We start from the raw sequence: 16,556 nt of genomic DNA, 5'->3' as shown, positions 1-16,556 counted from the left end.
GCCCTCCTGTGCCAAGCAGATCCATCTGCAGATCTTCTCAAGCTTTTATGTTCTTTCTTTTCCAGTCTCACTTCCTGGATTTCAGTGGTTCTTTCCTTATTCTGTGACCTCTTTTAAGCCTTCTTCCCATAGTTTCCCCTGTTTATAAGTAATATATGCACATGCATGCAGTATAAAAACACATGCATGTATATATACTTATGTTTGTGTTTATAACTTAAGTATGCATGTATATGTATTCATATAATGTGTGTGTGTGTATAGTACTCTACAAGGAATAGAAAAAATGTCATTGTCTTTAGAGTTGTCATAAAAACAGATTGTCAACAGTTACTGCACAACATGTTGAGGATTTAACCTCTGAGCAGGCAGAACCTCACATCCCCTGCTAATTACATATACTAATTCTGAGATGACCAAATCCTGTGGGAAAGGGCATCTTCCCCTATTGTGGTATTGTCCGTCTCACACGCATCTGTTTCTGTTGACCAAACACATGCCTACATTTAATTGTTTCTCTCAAGATGTTCTAACCCATATATATTCTCCTTTACCTCCTGACCTCATTTTTATCTTTCGGGTTTTTCTGAAGAAGGCTTCAAGTCAGAATATCCATTTGAGCTTCATTTGCTGCTTACGGTCTATTTGTACTCTATTTTTCTTTTGTATAATTTTGTGTTGCACAGTGTGTGAGGTCATGAAGTGAAATGACAGAGGTATACTTGAGGCTAGTCATTGGAGCTAGAGTTCTCAAGAACTGCAGCAAGTTGGGATATTAAGAGAAAATCCCAAGTTACCCACTGAGTTTCTTCATGTAGGTTAAAGTACATTTATTCATTATTACTGTTTGTTTTGTTTGGTTTGTGTATTTGTTTATTATTGGTTTGGATGTTACGTAGTTATACGGAAACTTTTTGATATGCTCTCTTGTCAGAGAGCCAGTGTGTCTGTGTAATGTACAGTATCCCAATAGGGTCAGAAAGCTGTGCACCAAGTTGCTTTGGCAAGCCATGATTATTTTGAATCCATGTCATGCAGTCAAATGCCAGAACTGCATATTCCTTTACAATTTACAGTCACAGACAAAGGGCAAATATTTTAAAATGCTGTTCCAGTCTGATAAATTGTGATATGAAATCAGTCCATATATTGACTCTAGAAGCATTTCTTCAAATCATAAAACATCTCTCATAGTCTCTCTCTCTCTCTCACACACACACACACACACACACACACACACACACACACACACACACACACACACACACACACACCAGTAAATGCTGGATTTGAACTGGTCACACACACAGTTATAGTTTCACACAGAAACCTCAGAAATGCGTTGAAACTGTCATTTGATTTTGGTCATTGATAAAGTATTTGCTCATGTATTATTGCATTATGTGAAAATTCTGCACTTGGTGATTACTGAACCTTGTACATTCCATTACTCTTTGCTGTAGGGAATGACATTATTGTTCACTTTGTGGTAATGGTGTGGTTATTCTGTGACTTCGGGCTTTAGTATTGCTCTGTTTAGATTAGAATGGGAAGTGCGTTTCCCTGAGCTGTGCTTCTCTGTTGGCAGTGAAGTAGTTAGTGCCACTTCTGCTGATGCTTTACAGCTTCAGTGTCCGGAGTGTGATGTTGACCACTGGTCACTGTCTCTGTGTACTTTTCGTGATCTTGTGTCTTTGTGGTTAGGACTAGTTTGCTTATTTTAGTTCATCCTGGTTATCATACGGAATGTTCACCCAGATGAAGGGTGAGCATTTCAGACTGTACACACATTGTGACAGTAGATCAGGTTTGTACCTTGGACCCTGGAGTTAAAGCAGAAACTAACTACTAAACCGTCATATTTTCAATGATTTTATGGATTGGAACTGGCATGAGGATTCAGAATTTGGTTAGAGTCAACCCCCAAACAGTCAAATATACTATAATCTTATTTCCCACAAGAAGTACCATGGATAGTGCATGAAATATTTTGTTGGAAGTTGTGTGTTCTGTTATTTAATAATAATAATTTAATTGTACTATTTGGCCGATTGTTCTCTTTTTAATGAGTTTGCCTTTGAAGAAGTAAATGACTTAGGCCTACGTGGTTTTCCTCCACCATGTTTTCTGCCACAGAGTGTCTTAGTCCACGATGCCCTTGTATAGTGCCTTTGTGTCTGTGCTTGTTGCTGGAAATTATCCATATAAAATACCGAGTAATAGATTTCTTATTCTCAACCCCCTCTTTAACTGTCTTACTGTCAGTCACATTCTGGATCTTGGGCTTTCTTGAAAGCTGGTATGTCTTAGATTAATTACTAGCATGTAGCTTAACTACTTCTCTTTAAGGCACTAGTTCCAGCTTTGAAAATGTGCTGTAACAATATAAGATTTGCCAACAAAACTCATTTCCTTTCTTTTTTTTTTCCCAGTTCGAGATGTCTTTGACTACTTTCGGGCAGTCCTGCAGCGGAATGAGCATAGTGAACGAGCGCTGAAGCTGACAGCTGATGCCATTGAGCTTAATGCCGCAAACTATACAGTGTGGTATGTGCCAGCTATTTGTAGTCTGTCACACTAAGATGTTTCCATGTATGGCTTTGAGTTTCTCCTTTTTATAATACATAGTCTCATCATTTATGAAGTAGTTGTAATAGTCCTATCTAAAGCTTGCTCCATTTTGAGCTCATTTTAAAGGTAGTATTTTGTAAAGACTGGTATCTTGTGTAGTGGTTTAAGCAGATGGGTATTATTGAAAGTTCATAGAGAGTTTGTTCTTTTTCTCCTTCTTTTGTGTATATTTCTGTCGGCATTATTCTACTGAAAAGATCACTTAACCTTAGATAATTGAGAAAAGTTTTCCAAAGCTGCAGAGTTGGTGACTTTCTGTAATTTTTGAGTTGACTTCTATACGAGTGTACAGTACATTTCTTCAGTTGAAGTGCTGTGTCAGGCTAGCATACAGCTGAAGAAAACTTAAATGATGTGCCATCAGAGAGAATCGCAACATATTAGCATTGTTTGAGTATTGGATATGTACATATCTGATGATAAAGTGGACGAGTATGGATTGCCTTAAGAAAGGGAAAGCAAAGTGGTATTTTTTTTCTGCAGGCAAACTGTTTCATATATAGTTAGAACTGCTGTCTTGCATAGTTGTACTATCTGCAGTCTTCCTTCAGCTGTGCAGAACATTAGATTCACTGTTGCAGTGCTTCAGGATGCGGCCCCTTGTGCAGATTGTTGTATTACACTATTGATTCAGCATTGATCATTGATATATTTTATTACCAATTCAGAATGTGAAGTACAGCACGGTGAGGCTGTAAGTCACTTAGTTTGGGCTATGAGAAACACTGGATTCAGGGTTGTACTGCTACCCAATACTGTACAAACAAATGTCTGCAGTATTCATTCATTTTATAAAGATTTGGATTCACTGTTGAACTGCCACAAGGTGCTATAATTTATGCAGTTGAATTCTGCATTGCAGTACAAATTTGGTTGTGCAGAATATTGCAATATATTCAGCATGGTGAAGTAGTAGATGGTGTCTGTCCTGAAGTATAGATGGTGCACAACATTGGGCTCATACTTACATGTTGCATTCAGTCTGTTTTTAAATAAGTACAGCATTCAGCTGCATTAAATATAGCATCACATGTTGTTTGATGTATTCTAATACTGTATTATCTTTCTGCAGTTCCAAGTAAATTCCTCATCCAGCCCACAAGTCAGACTTTCTTTTTAATTCCTTTAGTAACTGAATACTGCTCTGAGATGTAGTGCTTTGTGTAACTGAATGAATACTGCTTTTGCAGAGTACGGTATTGTGCGCTTGTAAAGTAGGTCACCTGACAGTAAACCTACGGAATCTCCTGCCAAGGATAGCCTAAGGTCAGGCAAGTATACCAAACTCTCTAGTACTCATAGGCATTGTACTTCATATGTACGCTCCCCATGCAAGGCATAGAGCATAAAGGTGAAGTATAAACGCACACACTCAGAACTTCTTTGCAGCCAGTCTGAACGCCTTTGTTGAACGTCGGTCTGAATTCCCATCTGTTGTGCTGGTTACCAAGCTACGTTTCAGATAAGTGCCCTATTGGGGTTCCTTATTTATTTATTATTTTTTTATTTTACATTTGTTTACCGGGAAAGTCCGACTGGACACAGGTCCTTTTTCAGCAGAGGCCCGGGAAGAAAAGCTCCAAGAGAAACCAATACATACAGTAGAGAAACAAATACAGCCAAGTGAGAAGAAAATGCGTACAAGATGGTGATTTCAGACACAATAAGTAGAGCAACAGTAATTTACATAAAAAAATGGTTGTTTACATTTAGCGGATATATCCAAATGATTATGTGCAGTTAAAGTGAAATTACTGTTGGTGGTAGATCATGCTAGTAGAGTAAGAGTAATAATAATAAAGTGAAAAGGAGGAATAGATTATCCAGGGGAGTTGCAGGTGCAGAGCCAGGTGTTAGTAAGGTGCGTTATTAGAAGTTTTTTAAATTGAATTGTTGAGGGGTTGGTTACTAGTGAGTTAGGTAGATTATTCCAGTCACACACCAAACACTAAAAAAGATAAAAGGAATCCGTCGCTGTACCATAAAGTGCACCATGTTTCCATCCATTTACCTATGTAGTTATTTATTTATTTATTTAATTTTCTATGTAGTTAAATGGAATTTATAAGTATTGTTTTATGTACAACATTTAATACTCTAATATTTATATTTATATTATATATAATGCTATGTTATTTAGGCAAGAATAACCATTTACTTTATGACAAGGTACCTTTATATGACAAGATATTTTATGTAAAAGGAAGGACTTGTATGTGTGATATTTAAACAAAAGGTTTAAAGTATTCAGCTGTTTTGAATTAATTAATTAATCAATTAATCTATTAACCAATAAGGGCTTGTAATGCTTGTATATATAAGGTGTTGAATTTCTATTGAATTTGTGATTCTGATGAAGGTTATTATGTGAAGACGAAAGCGCGCTCAATCACCAGTTCTTATTTCGGTTCGTGTCAGTCTGTGATTTCTGTGAATTTTATCGTGACTTTATTAAATATATTTTGGATTATTCAGAGCCTGGATATTCCTTTATCGGGTGCTTGGTGAAAGACTTTGGTGTTAGCCTGGAGGACAGCCCTTTATGGTACAGTGACGGATTCCTTTTATCTTTTTTAGATTATTCCAGTGTTTGGAGATGTAGTTGGAAAAAAGTGATTCACCTGCTGAATTGTCAGCTTGGGTAGTGTGTAGAAGTAGTTTGTTGCTGGAGTGAAGAGGTCTTGAGAAATATGGCTGAATGAGATCTTTGAGCACAGGTTTTTTTTTCTGATCGAGTGTTTTGTGACAAAGGTAAGTTGATTAAAGAGAGTTGTTGAGGGAGTTCAAGACACTTCTGAGCAGTGATGTGACTTGTATGAGACATTGGTGGCAAACTTGGAGATTTTATTGTAACAGGCTTCAAGTTTGGCTAGATCTATCTTGCGGAGGTTGGTTAAGATTGGGGAGGCGAACAGGAGAGTTGAGAGGAGGTGGGTTCTAACAGTGGTGGCTTTTGTGTTATTTGTCAGAAATCGGTTTCTAAATAGGAGACCTAGTTTTCTTGTGAACTTTTTTTAATAGATTGAGCAATGTGAATATCAGATTTTAAGTTATTGTCAGTTTCCACTCCTAGTAATTGGGTATTGTTTATTGGGGTGAGAATAGTTTTATTTTGAGAGGATACTGAAGGTTGTGGATGGTGAGGTGTATCTGCTTGGGTAGAAGAGAAGTTTTGTTTTGTTGGGATTTAGAATAAGTTGGGAGCTAGTGAACCAGGATTCATTTGATAAGAAAGAATCTTGAGCAATGGTATGGAGGTCTTTGGGGGAGGAAGCTGAGCAAATCAGGGTAATGTCATCAACGTACTGAACCACTGAGGCCTGGGGTGTAGCAGAGTGAAGCTGGTTGTTAAAAAGAGAAAAAAAGAAGAGGACCAAGGATGGAGCCTTGGAGAACTCCTAAGGTGACAGGGCAAAGGGGTGAGAGATGATGTTGCCACCGGACAACCTATTGATGTTCTGCTAGGTAACTTTGGAACCAGCTGATAGTGGGGTGACTGAGGCTAAGGGAGGAGAGGATATATAGGCGAGTTTGGAGTGGCTGACCATGTCAAAGTGCTTGGACAGGTCCAGGAATGTGGCTGATACAAATTGACCATTGTTTCTATACTGGTTAACTGTGTTAGTGAAGGACAGTAGGGCTGTGGTGGTGCTGTGAGACTGGCAAAAAACATGTTTGGTATTGGATAGGAGATTGTGTGTAAGGAGATGGTCCATAAGTTGGGTGTGTAAAACTCTTTCCAGAATTTTGAAAGGGGAAAGAATTGCGATTGGGCAATAGTTTGTTTGTTTAAGGGCAAGATGTGGGAGATTTTCCAGATGGTGGGAACGTAAACTTAAAATAATGACTTGTTTATAAGTATGGGTACAGGGTATGAGATTGCTTCTGCTGCGATTTGCAGGAATTCATCGAGGTAGCTTACTTTTTTTAGTAGTTTTTTTGCTGAGGATAGTGGAGACTGGGTTTAATGTAAACTGGTTGTGGCTTTTGGGTAGATGTAAACTGTTGTGGTTTGGGATAGGAGGAGTGTGGTTATGGCTGGTCTGGGTCAATGCAAGTTGTTGAATTGATTCTGTAAAGTAAGTATTAAATTGAGTGGCTTAAGTTAATGGAGTTGTTGGTTGTTGTTTGGGTGGGAGTGGTTGATTTTTCTAGGATGCAGTATATTGTTAACTGCTGCCCAGAAATTTTGAGGGTTATTTTGATGTTTATTCTGTATTTTGTAATAGTAGTTGCTTTTGTCTAATTTTACTGGGCTTTTGCTTTATTTCAGAGTTCTAGGATAGGTTTGTTTAGTTATATGGGATTTGGTTTTACGATATTGTTCCCAGACTTTATCTCTGTTTCTGAATAGGGAACTGTATTCTTTACTTAGCCAGGGTGCGTATTTTGATTTCACTCTAATGGTTCTGGGGGGGGGGGGGTGATAGTCGAGTATGTTTAGGAAGGTGGAGTTAAAGGGGTGAACAGCATCTTCTAGAGGCAGGTGCTTGAGAGGTTTCCAATTGTAGCTTTTTAGGGCAGAGATGAACATGTTTGGATCAAAGTTTTTTTTTTGTTTCTGATAAGACAGATTGAGGGCTGGCAGTTTTGATGAATGCGGTTTCTTAGGAGAAAGGTTGGGTTGTGGTCACTAAGGCAGTCCGAGAGGCAGCCTGAGTGGGATGAGAGATTGAGGTTGCTAAGCAAAATCCAGTCGAGGATGGATTGACATTTAGAAGATGTCCTTCAAGGATGCATCTGCAGTCATCACATATGGGTTGTCCTGCCTCAGGCAGCCCTTCGGTCGGCCGGATTCCAAAGTCTGGGTCTGGCCTCTGCTGATGTCGCACTTTCCCCGACGTCAGAGCGTCTAGGGTATAAAAGCATCAGCCGACGCAATTTTCCTCAGTCTTTCTTGCCGCGTGGTGCCCGAAGCAGAAGCAGTTCGCAAGTGCCGGTTGGCCAGCTCCTGTGATTCAGCTACCGAAGACTTCGAAAAAGCTAAGTACCCCGTTGGGGACTCTTTCTTGCCTCAGCCGATGTCAGATAAAGTTAATAATTGTTTAACTTGTGGGAAACAAATACCTCGGCCTCTCCTGCCTAGGCCCAGACCACGACGTCTCTGCCTGTTCAGCCTGTGCTTCCTTCAACCGACGAGCTCTTAGACGTCGGTCGGAGTTTGCAGAGAAATTCTTTGGGGCTAGTTTTGCTTACAAGATGCTGTCTGGGACTCCGACTTCGCATTTAGTTAAGAAACGGAAGGACAAGGACCGACACGCGGGCCGCAGTTTCGGCTGAAACCACGGTCAGGCCTACTGCGAGTGTCTCGGTCTCGGCTGAAACTGAGTCCTTGGAACTTCCAATTACCGAAACCGCACAACTGACTACCTCGGCCCCGGAGGCCCCGACCGAGTCGGTTATTGAATTACCTTCTGAAACTGGTGTCCAGGAACCTTCCGACACCATTCCTTTAGACAAGTCTACTCCTGCACGTGGTGCAGCCAGACCTCCTGCATCCATGTCCATTAAGGCTTTCTCTAGGGCTAAAGCTGCTAAACTTACTAAAGCTTTGCCTCCCAAGGTTACCTCTCAGAGACCTTCTACTGGCTCACAGATTCTTAGCTTAGCAGAGGATCTTATCTCCTTAATTAGAGGTTCTCAACCTCATCCGGACAGGGGTTCTCAACCACCTCCAGACAAAAGGTCCAGGGTTGAACCCTCTGACCCCCACTCCTCAGATGAGTCCACTGATGGCTCTACTCTGTCAGACCACCAGGAGGAGGCTTATTCGGCCTACGAGGATTCTGATGCTGAAGAATCTATTCCCTCGGCCTCCCCTCCTGAAGAGTTTTCCTTTGGAGAGACATTACACTCTGTGAGAGAACATTTTCAATGGCAGGGTCAGGAATTCTCTGATTCTAGAAAGAGATTAAGGACCTTTTTACATTTACCTCAGCATAGGCCTTTAGCTATACCTCCTGTTTTGAATGTTATTGATGATGTGTACTCTGATGCTAGTACAGCCCATGACTCTCTCCCTCCGGCTCCTGCCAAACCTGATAGGTACTACAGGGTCCCGGACTCACATCTACACCTGTATAAGGCCCACTCTGCTGATCCAGAAACTATTTCCCAGGGCCCAAAAGGGGTTGCAGCTGCCACTGCTAGGAATCCTCTACCCTCTGAGAGGGAGTCCAGAGCTTTAGAGAGATGGGGTAAGAAAGTGTATACTTCTGCAACTCTTTCCATGAGGGCATTAAATTGTCAATTTCATATGATACAGTACCAAGAGTATTTGTTAGATGAATTGCATAAGAAAGTGTCTTCTTCTGAACCCCTTGATCGCAAATCACTTCAGGATCTGGTACATAACTCCCAGCAGGTTAGTAACCATTTCTTGCAGTGTGGTTATGATGCATTGGAAGCTTCAGGTAGGTCAGCTATGACAGGTGCAGTCATACATAGGCATGCCTGGCTGAAGGAACAATCTCTGCCAGACCATGTTAAAGCTAAGCTTTTGGATACTCCTATGGAAAAGCAAAAATTATTAGGTTCCACGGCTCAAGAGGTCTTAAAGAAATTTGAAGAAAAGGCAAAATCTGTGCAAACAGTCAAAGACTTTCTGCAAGTCCAACCACCGAGATTCAGCAGAAATTGGCATACTAAAAATTGGTCCTTTCCGGACTCAGGCATATCTCAGAGAAGCAGGAATAGGCGTGCCAGAGGTAGAGAGCAAGCTAGAGGCTCCTACAGAGGCCGTCAATGGCAGCCTCCCAACCAGAGAGGTAGTGCAGGAACTACAACTGCTACACCAGGACAGACTCAATGACTTTGTTTTGACTCCGCCGACCAGGGCTCAATTAGAAGCACCTTTGGGCGGAAAGCTTTCTTTATTTTCAAAAAATTGGCACAGCATTACAAGGGACACATGGACACTGCAAATAATAGACAAAGGATACAGGTTCCATTTCCACACAATGCCAAAAAGAAAAGGCATGCCAGACCTGCCACCAAATCAGAGGGCAGAGGCTTTGAAACAAATTTCCAACTTAATACAAATGAAAGCTATAGAAAAGGTATCTCTGTCAGAACAAGGCCAAGGATTTTACTCCAGATTATTCCTTGTTCCAAGAAAAGAAAATCAATGGAGGCCTATTCTCGACTTGTCCGCACTGAATACTTACCTCATTGTGCCAAAATTCAAAATGCTGACTCTACAGCAACTCCTTCCCATGCTGGGCAAGGGGTCTTGGCTGGTGACTCTAGACCTCAAGGAGGCATACCTGCATGTCCCTATCAGACAAAGTTGCAGAAGACACCTCAGATTTCTTGCAGGGTCAGAGCATTATCAATTCTCATCATTGCCCTTTGGCTTATCTACTGCGCCCAGAGTATTCACGAAATGCCTGGCATCAGTAATTGCACACTGCAGACTTCAGGGGATTCAAATCTACCCATATCTGGATGACTGCCTTATACAAGCGGACAGCAAGCAAACTTTGTTAAAGGACTTGGATTGTGCCATCCACCTACTGCAGGCCTTGGGATATACAGTTAACATCCACAAATCAAGACTTGTTCCATCCCAAAGAATAACTTTTCTGGGTGCGGACCTAGACACAACCACCCAAATGGCCTTTCTCACAGAAGAAAAACAAAAACAACTACCGGATTACTTCAAGAATCTGACAAGACAAACTCAGCTGACTGCAAGGAAAATCCTGCAGGCCCTGGGTTACATGGCATCTTGCTTTCTTCTGATTCCACAAGCAAGGCTGCATATGAGAAAATTACAATGGTACCTAAGGAGTTTATGGACTCAGCACAGTCACAGCTTAGAAACTTTGATCCCACTCATTCCATGCCTCCAAAAGGAATGTCTGTGGTGGGCTCAAGCCTGCCAGTCGAACAGCGGGTTGCCCTTCAGCAAGCCAAGAGCCAACCAAACCATCACTACGGACGCTTCAGACCAAGGTTGGGGAGCACACATGGAGGGCAGATGTATCCAAGGGCTATGGTCACAAAGAGAGCTGCACATGCACATAAACCAAAAGGAAATGCTGGCAGTGATACAAGCAATCGAGGCCTTCAAACCTTTTCTTCATCAAGGCCACCTACTCATAAGGACAGACAACACCACAGTTATGTGGTACATAAACAAGCAAGGAGGCACCCATTCCTCCCCTCTTTGCAGACTGGCAATGAATCTATGGGAACTTTCCTTGAAACTCAATATACAGCTGCAGTCCCAGTTCGTGCCAGGGGAAAGACAATATACTGGCAGACAGCTTAAGCAGAAATATCATGGATGCACACGAATGGATGCTGCACCCAGACATCTTCTTACTCATAACACAATCATGGGGAAGGTCGGAAATAGATCTGTTCGCCTCCCCCCGCAATCATCAACTGAAGAAATTCTGCTCAAGGACATACCACCCACAAGCATGGAAAGTGGACTCTCTCTCTTTCAGCTGGAAAGCTCTAACAGTGTATGCTTTTCCACCTCTCCCATTAATGACCAAGGTCTTACTGAAGATCAGGACAGAGCAGCCCAGAGTGATTCTGATAGCTCCAAACTGGCCAAGACAGCACTGGTACCCACTGTTAAAGAGCATGTCACAGACGAAACCGTGGCCTCTCCCCCTATGGCCACTTCTACTGACGCAGCACAATTTCAAGACTCTGCATTCCAACCTGAAAACCTTGCAGCTAACTGCCTGGAAAATACCATGACTCCTCCTCAGGATAAGCTATCCCAGAGAGTGAAGGATATTATTATGGAAGCTCGACGGCCTTCCACAAGGAAGGCATATTTAGCAAAATGGAAAAGATTTCACACTTGGAACACAACGGCCTGTCTTACTCTCCCATTAAGATACATGCCTCAGCAATTTCAGCAGGATACAATGTTAATCCACCTGTCTTCTCTCATCCTCTCCTGAGACGGTTTCTAAGGGGAATCAAAAACATCAATCCTCCAAGGAAACCATCTCTACCTACTTGGGACCTTAACTTCGTGTTGGAAAAACTAACACTTCCTCCCTTTGAACCAGCAGCATCTGCAGATCTACAGTTTCTGTCTTGGAAAACTGCCTTCCTTCTGGCCATAACCTCAGCAAGAAGAGTATTTGAGTTACAAGCTCTAATGGCAGTACAGCCATTTCTTATCTTTCATCAGGACAGAGTTTCATTGAGAACCAATCCTGCATTTATGCCAAAGGTGGTATCCAGGGTATCTTTGAACCAAGCTATTCACTTGCCTACATTCTTCCCACAACCACAAAATAAAGGGGAGAAACTTCTGCACACCCTGGACATACACAGACAGTTGCGCTACTACTTGGACAGAACTAAAAGTTACAGAAAGACTGACCAGCTGTTTGTAGCATATGCTGCTGGGGCACAAGGAAAAGCAATTTCCAAACAGACAGTTTCAAAATGGATAGGAAATTGCATTCGTTTTTGTTACTCCTTTCATGGAAAAACTGTGCCAGCTGACATTAGACCTCATTCCACGAGAGCCATAGCCACCACCACAGCCTTCCTAAGAGGGGTGGCTACCAAGGACATTTTAGAAGCTGCTACATGGAGCTCCGTGCATACATTTGCCAAGCATTACAATTTACCTTTATACTCCAGATCCAGAGCAGGCTTTGCTACGGCAGTCCTGCAGGGTATCTTAGCTACACCATCCTTTACGTAGTACCTCCACCCCCAGATTGGCTATGGTATTCTACCCATATGTGATGACTACAGATGCATCCTTGAAGGACATAGTACAGTTTTGTACCTACCATAAATGTAGATGTCCGATAGGTATGCATCTGCAGTCAGGTTTACCCTCCCTCCTTCCCCTCTGTGGTACACTTCTTGGGTACTTACCCCTCTTATAGCTGGGGGGATCTATTATGGTGTATTTGTTTTTATAGTACTGTGCATGTTTGGATTTGTTTTTACAATGCATATCTCCAAATTTTAGCCTTCCTTAGAGGGCACCTGGGGCAAGAAAAACTGAGGAAAATGGCGTCGGCTGATGCTTTTATACCCCAGACGCTCTGACGTCGGGGAAAGTGCGACATCAGCCGAGGCCAGACCCAGACTTTGGAATCCGGCTGACCGAAGGGCTACCTGAGGCAGGACAACCCATATGTGATGACTGCAGATGCATACCTTTCGGACATCTACATTTATGGTAGGTACAAAACTGTACTTTTTACCAGCCCTAGTGGGGGAGACATAATGAGTTGGGTGAAGCCGTAAAGGCTTACATGGGATGTAGGGTTTGAAAAGGAACAAAGGAGCCAATCCAATATTAAAGTCGCCCATTGGCATAGTTTCTTGTGGGAGAGATATGAAGATCCATTGTAGTATACTTTCAAGTGTGGCGATATTGTTGCCTGGTGGAATATATCCAGCTTTGATATTTAGGTGTTTTTTGGGGTTAACTGTAAACTCGGTCGATATTAATTCTGCATTATCAAATTCGGGTATGGAGAGGTCTAGAAGGTCTAGTATAAGGTGATCTTTGAATAAGATTGCAACACCCCCTCCTTTTTTGTTTTTCCTATCTTTTACGTAGGATGCTGTAACCGGGCGCAGTAATTTCATTGCCATGTGTCTGTTAGTGTTACAGTGTTGGGGGAATAAAGGGATAGTAGGGCATGTAGGTCATGGACTTTGTTTGCTGTACTTCTTATATTCATATGAAGGATAAAAGGGAGGATTTGCATCTGTGGTGGAGCATAGCAAGTGTTGATGGTGAAGGGCTGGCTAATGAACTGCATTTGGGGGAGGGACCAGGATTAGGATGAATGTCTCCTGAGCACCTTAAATGCATAATTATGTGTAAAAGGAGTTTGGAGAGTTTGTGTTGAAGTTTTGAATATTTCAGAGCTACTGCTGATGTGGGATGATGAAGAAGGACTTTGATTGTGTGATAGTCTATATAGGTGGTGTGGAACAAGGTTGAGGCTGTAGTGTGGTGTTTTTAACAACTTGGGTAGTGGAATGAGGAAGTTTTCCGAGGGGGGGGGGTAGTGGATAGTGAGTGAGTGTCATAAGTGGAGAGAGTGTAGGAGTATAAGTGTTAAGCTAGTAGTGATATGGAGGAGTGTTGTATTAAAAGGCTTCATTTTGAGGTTGAGCTGGTGTTTGATGTTGCAGTAGACAGGGAATAACGTATGAATAGTAAAACTAGTAGAGAGAGAGATAATGTTAGAGAAATATAAATGTGAATCTTTCTTTTTTATTTATTGCTGTTGGGTTCATGTCATACAGAAAGGGAAAATCCAGTGAGGGAGGCAGATTCCTCAAAAACTGTCATGACCAGTGTCTCTTCTGTTTGCATGCTTCCCATGACCGTACTCAATGTTCTGTCTGCCAGGCTTTTGCCCTAACACCCTATGTAGTCATCTATCCTCTTGATCTATTTACCTTGAAAACCAACATCTTAAGCCACTGGCTGAAGGTGCTATGGCGGAGTCTTCCAATATTGAGGATCAGCTGTCTGCCAAGAAAAAGGCTAAAAAACTTTGGTCTGATACAGCTGTCTCATGGCTAGTGTGTAAGCCCAGAGGATCATTGGTAGTTGCCTCAGATTCCTCTTCCAAGTCCTCATTGTAGCCCAGCATGGCTCTGACCTTTGCATGTCCTCTGAGGCTTTACAGACATCTGCTCCTGATTTTGAGGGGAAACCTCCGCTGATTATTTTCAAAGGACCCAGGGAGATTCTGCAGATCTTAGTTAGGGAGGAGTTCACTATTCCGTTTATTGAATGCTGCCAGGAGTATGATGCTCTGATAGTGTTTTGTTCAGACATACCACAGAAAAAGAAACTGAAAACCGAGGATATTTCCTTTGTAGTTCAGGACCCTCCGCTGTGAAAGGATTTTACTTAGGGGGGGTGTTTAATGCATCTGAAGTAGTTAACTTCATTTGTCCATCAACCTGTGGGTATCGGATCCATATCGGATCCGAGCCGGCAGCTTCAAACAGCTAAGATCCGAGCTCCAAGCTCCTCCTCCTTGCCCATAATCCCCTGCTATCCCTTCCTGAGCCCAGATTTCATTTGCCGCTGTTCAGTCAGCAGCTCTGAACGAGTTCCAGGCGTGGGAGTAGATAGTCAGCAGCTCTGAACGAGTTCCAGGCGTGGGAGTAGATAGTTTTTGTGAGAAAAATCCTTTTCTTTTTCTATTATAGCAGTAAAAATTTGTGTGCGTGTGTGTTGCTCCTTAAGTTAGTTTCCAGTTGTCAACTGTTTTTGTAGTTAATTTTAGATAAATTACCTCCCCCCATGTGTGTGAAGGCGTGTCTGTCTTTGGGCCTAGTGTAATTTTGTCCCTAGCCATGTCTGAGGCCCCTAAAGCCTTCTTTTCTAAATGCACCGAGTGTGGCCATAAGCTGTCCCCAGCGGATGGCCACACTCTGTGTGTTATCTGCCTTAGGGTTGACCACCTCTCCTCAGGCTGTACCATTTGTGCAGCCTTCAATCCCAGGGCTTTGAGGGACAGGAGGTCGAAGTTGATTCTGGCGGGACTGTTGCCCCCAGACTCGACTTCACCCTCCTATTCCTCCGTGGCACCTGCCGCGGCAGTGCCACCTTCCAACCCTGCTCCCCTGGCCGGGACTCACCCTCCCACCTCAGGCAAGGAGGAGAGGGAAGCTAGGAAGGAGAGGAGAAAAGAGAAGCACCACAAGTGGCGGGCCGAGTCTTCCTCCTCGGCCCCACCGGCCAAGCAAGCAGCTACTCCCAGGGCCTCCGGGCCTTCTCTTTCCCAGCTCCATTCACTCCGTTTTCCCCGGAGCTGGAGGAGGAGGAGACCCGGCTGCCTTCGAGGTCATCGAGGCGGCACTCCCGGCCCGCCTCGGTGGCCTCTTCTAGGTCAATCTGAAGCTTGTCCGATGCAGACATGGACCGGATGATGCGTAGGTTCCTCCAGGCCCAGCTGCAGATGGGAGTGCTCCTGCCCCCCCCTCTGGGGGGGGAGCTCGACCCCCTTTTTCACCCAGATTGCTCCTTTTCCGACCCACTTCTGGGGTTCGGAGCCTTCAGAGCTGGGTAGAATGGGAGCCAGGGGAGGGTCAGTGCCGATAGTACCTCGTACTTCGGCGCCGACGGCACCCTCGAGTTTGTCGGGTCCGTTTTTGTATCTGAGCTCTCAGAGCCGAGAGCTGAGCTTCAGATCCGGAGGTGTCAGTGTGTCTTCGGCTCCATCTCATTCGGAGCATACTGGCCCTTCGGATCCAATTGCTTCGGCGCTGGCTCCGATCCACACATCGGATCCAATAGCAGTTCTCCTTCAGCGTTTGATGTCGTGGAGAGGGTATTGCCGAGGGATTCGAGGCCTCAGGCTCCTGCTACGGTTCCACCCTGCACTCCCTGGCCTACCTTCCATCACCCAGCCCCAGGGACAGCCTGCGCCTATGTCCCAGATAGTTCCCTTGGAAGAACAGGATGTGGTTGGTGAGGCCTCTTCGGACAGCCCCCCCTCCCCCGAGGAGGTTCCTCACAAACGTAAGTGCAAGAGGAGGCACTTGGACTCACCTGAGTCCTTGACAGAAGACACAGACTTGGAGGAAGGGGAAGGTTCCCAAAGGTCACCTCCCGAAGAGGTCTCCTTCGGAGACCTCATGGAAATGCTTAGAATTAGAGGGGGGTGGTCAGCCCCTAAACCTTCCTCTGATGAGTCTGTGTTTCTGGAGGCGTTTGACGCAGGCCCATCTACCTCTTGGGTGTCCCCTCCCGCCGATCCCCTGGTAGACCTGATTACTACCAGGGCATGGAAGGAGCTGGACACTGTGGAGCCCATTCCAAAGAGACCAGATAAAATTCTCAGCCCCCCCCCCCTTCTGAAAGGACGTGTTGGAGCAAGGGTGCTCCTGTAGATGCCATGTTGGTGGCGGCCGCCACCAGAAAGGAACTAGCCCAGGAGAGTTCCTCA

The 16,556-nt window shown here is 43.7% G+C and overlaps 1 protein-coding gene across 2 annotated transcripts in view; it reads left to right on the top strand.

Moving 5' to 3' along the window:
* Positions 1–16,556, top strand: part of FNTA (farnesyltransferase, CAAX box, alpha) — a 761,420-nt gene that overhangs the window by 276,412 nt on the left and 468,452 nt on the right. For both annotated transcript variants that reach the window (XM_044059429.1, XM_044059428.1), the window contains exon 3: positions 2,433–2,547. In XM_044059429.1, the coding sequence (XP_043915364.1) occupies positions 2,433–2,547 (115 nt within the window). The remainder of the gene's footprint in view (positions 1–2,432; positions 2,548–16,556) is intronic.

This window comes from Protopterus annectens, chromosome 17.part0 (genome assembly GCF_019279795.1).
Source record: "Protopterus annectens isolate FY-2018-M chromosome 17.part0, PAN1.0, whole genome shotgun sequence".
NCBI classification, from domain to species: domain Eukaryota; kingdom Metazoa; phylum Chordata; order Ceratodontiformes; family Protopteridae; genus Protopterus; species Protopterus annectens.
The sequence above is the reverse complement of the archived record's forward strand: the minus strand, read 5'-3'. Positions and strand labels throughout refer to the sequence as shown.